Source organism: Pinus tabuliformis, chromosome 1_2 (genome assembly GCF_031772625.1).
Source record: "Pinus tabuliformis cultivar Carrire ecotype Pingquan chromosome 1_2, CPIR1, whole genome shotgun sequence".
NCBI lineage: Eukaryota > Viridiplantae > Streptophyta > Pinopsida > Pinales > Pinaceae > Pinus > Pinus tabuliformis.
In genome coordinates, this window is record NC_142298.1 from 287,616,785 (window position 1) to 287,623,515 (window position 6,731).

At 30.9% G+C, this 6,731-nt stretch overlaps 1 protein-coding gene across 2 annotated transcripts; it reads left to right on the plus strand.

The window, feature by feature from the left end:
* The first annotated feature begins 2,608 nt into the window (after nt 1-2,608).
* On the plus strand, nt 2,609-6,195 carry LOC149205466 (uncharacterized). 2 transcript variants are annotated; one of them, XM_089393474.1, is made up of 4 exons: nt 2,609-3,312; nt 5,084-5,202; nt 5,387-5,514; nt 5,648-6,195. In XM_089393474.1, exons 1-4 carry the CDS (start codon nt 2,829-2,831, stop codon nt 5,958-5,960), a joined length of 1,044 nt encoding a protein of 347 aa, XP_089249600.1. In that variant the 5' UTR covers nt 2,609-2,828; the 3' UTR covers nt 5,961-6,195. The 2 variants fall into 2 exon arrangements, with proteins under 2 accessions (XP_089249600.1, XP_089249601.1); XM_089393475.1 differs by lacking the exon at nt 5,387-5,514 and having other exon boundaries at nt 5,648-5,889.
* Nucleotides 6,196-6,731: the final 536 nt, after the last annotated feature.

Consider the following 6,731-nt stretch of genomic DNA (forward strand, 5'->3'; position numbering starts at 1 on the left):
AGAATAAAGGAAGGAAATGAAATATGGCACTAAACAATGGTTGATTTATAAACATCATTTTGGGCAGAGTGCTCAAAATTTTCCAACTAAGGGAGTGGGAATGTAAGGCATGTGATCCTTGGCACTATAGTGATCTTCCACATTTGCTCACATTTTCTTAATTTTGGCTCTATTTTGTGAAAAAATGTGAGAATTGGTATCATCCATCATAATATGAAGCATTGCATTTATTTCTGTTGTCCATTGAAAATTAAGTATTGCATTTATTTGTATCATCATGATTGGAATATGAAACATTGCATTTTCTATTTGAATTTTTAGGATAGTTGAAAAAATGTGTAAATTTTTATAGTGCATTATTTTATGAAGCATTCCATTGGAATATGAAACACTGCAGTTATTTATATTGCATTTATTTGTATCATCCATTGGAATATAAAGCATTGCATTTTCTATTTGAATATTTAAGATAGTTGTAAGACCATGAGCAAAAATGCCCAAGCATAAATATGATGTTTGTGACCTAAGTACCTTTGACTCTCTTTGATTTGATTTGTATGGTGTAAATGGATGTAAATTCCAAAACCTTGTGCATAGACTTAGTAAATCTAATAAAGTTTGAAAATAAATAATTTGAAAATAAATAAATAAAACTCGGTAAAGCTCTTTAACATAAAATAAATTTCTTTTTTTAATTATTTCCATGTAATATTTTATTATTAAAATTTACTTGTTTCAATTAAACTAAAAATTATGATAAAAAGATTCTTCTAAACATTTTTTCAATTTCTAGTTTTTATTTTGTTTTATAATCTAAACAAATTTCTAGTTTCTATTTTGTTTTATAATCTAAACAATTTTTCAATTTCTAGTTTTTACTTTGTTTTATCATTTATATTATTGCAATAGCCATGTGTTAAACAATACAAGTGGTACTAGAAAAACAATTTTTAAAATTTACTTGTTCCAATTAAACAACTTCACAATAGAATAAAAAATCTTCTAAGAGTTTTTTTAATTTCTAGTTTTTACTTTGTTTTGTTTTCTAATTTTTATTTTGTTTTGTTTTTGTTTTATGATTTGTATTGTTGCAATAGCAATGTGTTAAACAATACAATGAAAAAACAATTTTAATATTTTCAAGAGTATATATAATTGAAAAACAATTTTTAAAATTCACTTGTTAAACAAGTGCACACAAGATAAAAACCTTTCTAAGATTTTTTTCAATTTCTAGTTTTTACTTTGTTTTGTTTTCTAATTTTTACTTTGTTTGGTTTGTTTTAGGATTGGTATTGTTACAATAACAATGTGCTAAGCAATACAATGGAAAAACAATTTTAATATTTTTCAAGAGAGTATATATAATTTAAAAACCTTTTATTAAGTTGTATTTAGGCTTTTGTGATCCATATTGAATTAAGAAAAAAAAAAAATTGGTAAAAATCATATCTGAGAATTTATGTATGCCTTTCGATGGAACCATCCAGTGTGGATGGTTCATGGTCACAACAAGATGAAGAGGCAGAGGCAGATCATGGCACCAACTTAAAATCTAACCATCCAGTGTGGATGGTTCATGGTCACAACAAGATGATGAGGTAGAGGCACATCATGGCACCAACTTAAATAGATATCAATGTAGAGACTCAGCAAAATATGAACTAAAGGTCTATATGTAGAGGTTTTTATATGAACTAAGGGTCTCTACATTGGTGCCATGATCTGCCTCTTCATCTTGTCCAGTGTACGATGTGGTTCATCTAGTGTGGTTCATGGTCAGGACAATATGAACTAAAGGTCTCTATAGATATCGATGTAGAGACCCTTAGTTCATATAACAACAAAATATGAACTAAAGGTCTCTATGGAGAAACTCTTATATGAACTAAGGATCTCTACATCAATATCTATTTATGTTGGTGTCTCTTCATCTTGTTCTCACAATGAACCACATTGGATAGTCTAAAAAGCATCAACAAAATTTTCAGATATAATTTTTAGCTAAAAAATTATAAAATTATAAAAATAAAAATATCTTAACTCATATTAAGTTTTGGAAATATACTTGAATCATTTTGTAAACCCTAACTATCTATTTCAGCCCCAACGATTTTAAAATAAAATTAGATTCCCCGCAAACAAAATGAGAAGAAATCTCGTGTTGGAGATAGATGATAAGGTGGCATGATGCCAAAAATAAAAGAAAAATTAGAAGAAACAAGTTCCTTGTTGAGGAAATCAAGGTTATGGTCCCGCTTCCTACGAATCAACGCCACGCGCTTTTCTTGGGTGTGCCCATTCAACGTGACGTGGAAATTAATTAATTTAAAATTAGATGATGACCAATGCCAAACGATAAGTTGAAAATAAAAAATAAAAAATAAATATATTCCATAAAAAGCTTCCCTACGTTTGCGTTTTGCTTCATCATCTTTCAAACCACATCTCCTTTTGCTACGCATTAAAAGATTTACAAAGAAATCCACGGCGCTTTATGATCGAGTCAAACAACACGTGCCCTCCACTCCTGGCAATGCCAACAATTTGTATATATTGGACTTTTTCTGCCTACCATTTTCTTCGGTGACTGAACCTGCAACGAAATCCCACATGCTTACAGGGAAAAATTTGAACTCACTTCATATGGGTCTTTACAAATTAAATCCAGACCAATTATATGACAGCCTTTGAAGTCGGGATTGATTGATTAAAGTTGTAACAATTTGCCATTCCACTGCTGCGAAATGCTCTGATCAATGTTACTATGGTCATTGCAATTGACAGGGGAATAATAGAAGTCAAATGCTTGCTAGGAACATTCATTTATGGAAGAAATTAGGGAGGAAAGAGTATTGGATTCAGCTGGTCAGAATATGGATTCCATAATAAGGGAGGAAAGAGTACTGGATTCATATGGTCAGAATATGGATTCCATAATAAGGGAGGAAAGAGTACTGGATCCATATGGTCAGAATATGGATTCCATAATTAGGGAGGAAAGAGTACTTGGTTCTGCTGGTCAGAATATGGAGAGGGGAACAAGGGGAGGATTGATTGATGGGAATACAAGGGAAGAAGAAATGGAGATAGTCAAGTTCAAGGAAGAGGCAGTGGGGCATGAGATAGAAGAAATAGAGATAATTGAGGAGATTAATGTGAATATGAATATGAATATGAATGAAGAGGTGTATGTTGCAGTGGGGAAGGACCCTTCTGTCCTGCAATGGGCTTTGGATAATGTTGTCACAGCAGGGGGCTCTGTTACTCTCATTCATGTTTACTCACAAGTCAAGTCAATCCCAACACCCTGTAAGTTAACTGATATAGATTTACTTATGATTGTCAACTCCCTGTAAGTTAACTGATATAGTGGCCTTTCATTTACTTATGATTGTCAACTCCCTGTAAGTTAACTGATATAGTGGCCTTTCATTTACTTATGTTTGTTTGCTGTTGTGATTCACAATAGGAAGATGGCCAATCTGTTTATTAGATGATGAATTATTCCATAGATAAACTGAGAAGGTCAAGAACAAAGAGCAGCAATGTATAAGATTGTTAAAAGATGATGAACTTGATTAAATCCATGACTATTTTGAAAGTGACAAACTAATATCCCATATGATTTTGAATATGAGAATTGAATTCTTATTTATAGAATATTTCTTTGATACACAGCAAATTTCTGGGAATTTATGAATATGGTATGTATTCAATTCAGATCAATCTTATTCAACTGAAGCATCTTCCTCACAGCATGATGATGAACATAATCAAAGTTACTATAATTATTCTAGAAAATTCTGTATCCCAGTCTTCCTCACAGCATGAGAATGAACATGATCAAGGATACAATAATTGTTCTTGAAAATTCTGTATCCCAGTCTTCCTCACAGCATGGAAATGAACATAATCAAAGTTACAGTAATTGTTCTTGAAAATTCTGCATCCCATTCTTCCTCACAGCATGAGAATGAGCATGATCAAAGTTACACTAATTGTTCTTGAAAATTCTGTATCCCAATCCTCCTCACAGCATGAGAATTAAGATAATCAAAGTTACCATAATTGTTCTTGAAAATTCTGTATCCCAGTCTTCCTCACAGCATGAGAATGAACCTAATCAAAGTTACAATGACTATCCTTGAAAATTCTGTATCCCTGTCTTCATCACATCAGGTTACAATGATTATTCTTGAAAATTCTGTATCCCACTCTTCATCACATCAGGTTACAATGATTATTCTTGAAAATTCTGTATCCCAGTCTTCATCACATCAGGAGAATGAACATAATCAAAGTTATAATAATTGTTCTGGAAAGTTACAATAATTGTTCTTGATCTGAATACAAAAGTTCAAGTTATAAAGTAGGTTGTGTTAGAATATGTAATTTTTATTCTTCATATATTTTTATATTTCATTGTATTTGATTTTTTTTGGGTGAGTTAAATTAATGGTTATTTAAATTTTGAATCTCATTTCTTACATAATACTTTATATTATGATGATGGTTGCCCAATGGGCTTTCATCATATTTAATTATTATAATTATTATGTTATCCTATTGAGTTTAATAGTCATTTTTCACCATATTGGATTAGTATAATTATTATGTTATCATATTTAGTTTAATAGTCATTTTTCATTATATTTGATTATTATAATTATTATATTATCATATTTAGTTTATTAGTCATTTTTTTAATAGTAGAGTTCGTTTTTTATATAAGAATGAACAACTTATAGACCTAAAGTAAGCCCTAAAACTGTTTTTGCTTGGCTAAGAGCTGGTTTTTTTTGGACTTAAAGAAATTAGTTAATGGCCCAAAACCCATAGGCATCTGGGAGGAGTGAAAGCCTGCCCCCTTACGGACTACCCGTTGGTTGCTGGTTATTTCAGGTGGCATGGTTTTCCTTCAATAAAGGTGATGAGTCAGCCTGCATTATCGAATAGTAAATAGATATGAAAATTATGATAAATTTTCTCACCCATAGAAAAATGAATGAATAATATCAATGTAGATCACACAAACACTGAAAAAACAATATGATGTGAATCTAATTTTTTTTTTTAACAGTTGGAAGGACGCCGAGAAATAAACTGAGAGAAGAGGTTGTAAACGCTTACGTAAAAGAAAAAGATGATAAGAGAAGAAACTTTATGCAAAAATACTTGCAGATGTGCTCAGATGCCCAGGTACATATGTATTCAATCAATTAAATACACCACTGTATTGGATTCATTGAGATAAATATTTACTTACGTATTCAATCAATTAAATACACCACTCTATTGGATACATTGAGATAAATATGTAAAGAGAAATATTAATAAAAGCTATGAAACCAATGGATATATTGATTAGTTAGTTATAGTACAGGTCAAAGCAGATACCATTGTGATTGAAAGTGATGAGGGTCATAAGTCAATAGTGGACTTGATTTCATTCCTTCACATAACAAAACTTATATTGGGGATGAATTTTGGTACTCATTCCAAGACATTGAGGTAATGGTGGATTTTTCTGAAAGGTTCATGGTAAAGACATTTACACCTGAAACTTACTAGTTTTATTTAGTTTTGAATTGGGTTAGTCTATTTGCAGCATTAATTTTTTTATTTTCCTTTGTTGGTGAGACAGAAAACTGAAAATGGCAGCAGTCCAGGGCAAAGGCAAAGCAGAATATGTGAAGATGAATGCTCCAGATTTTTGCCAAGTTTTGGTGGTCGGCAATCGAGGGAAAATGAGAGTGCAGGTTGATCCCAAGCAAAAAGTTGATGGGGCTGGCGACTGCGACTCCCGTTATTCTCCTTTTGCTATAATTCCATCCCCTTCCATTTCCAGGAGGGCCAAACTGCACTTTGCTTCTTGCAGTTGCATCACTTTCTATCCGAAATGCATCACTGCTTTCTACCCTAAATGCATCACTTTTTATCCTAGATGCTGGAGTTAATGTACTCATGAAATGTAGATTAATTGATTTGTGTGGGTTTTAGTTTGACACAGGTTCAAATTCCATGGGAGGGATTGAGAATGAGAACCACTATTAGAAAATGAAACTGTTTCCAAGGACATCCCAGTTTCATCTAGTTTAGCCTCAATTCTGATGATAGCATCTATTAATGAATTTAATAGATCATTCTTCTATCTATAATCTGAAACCGATTATTCTTCCCTCCAACATTGAAACCAAACTAAGTTTAATCTAATTTGGAAAAAAAAAAAAAACAAACAAACAAATCCCCTAGTCATGTCATTTATTTGCCCTCATGTGCTCATAAATGTTAGTCTTTGTATTCCTCATTTCTGGTTTTATTTTAATAGACATAAAATTCTAGATTTGTAAGTGTGGGCTCATAAATGTTAGTCTTTGTATTTTTCATTTCTGGTTTTATTTTAATAAACATAAAATTCTGGATTTATAAATATGGGTTTTGGAGGTATAAGTCTTTTTTAGAGTTTAAAATTTGAAAAAACATTTGGTTTTAAAAGATTTATTCTTTTGATAAATATTTTTATGGAACTTGAGTTAAGATGAATGAATTTTAAATTATTATTATTGTATTTAAAAGAATTAATTCTCTGGAGAAACATTGGATAAATATTGAATTAAGGTGAATTTTAAATAATTATTATTATTATTATATAACTTAAATTAAAGTATCATTTATAATTGAAGAGTATTATCCCAAAAAAAAATTACAAAAGATGATTAATGTAAATA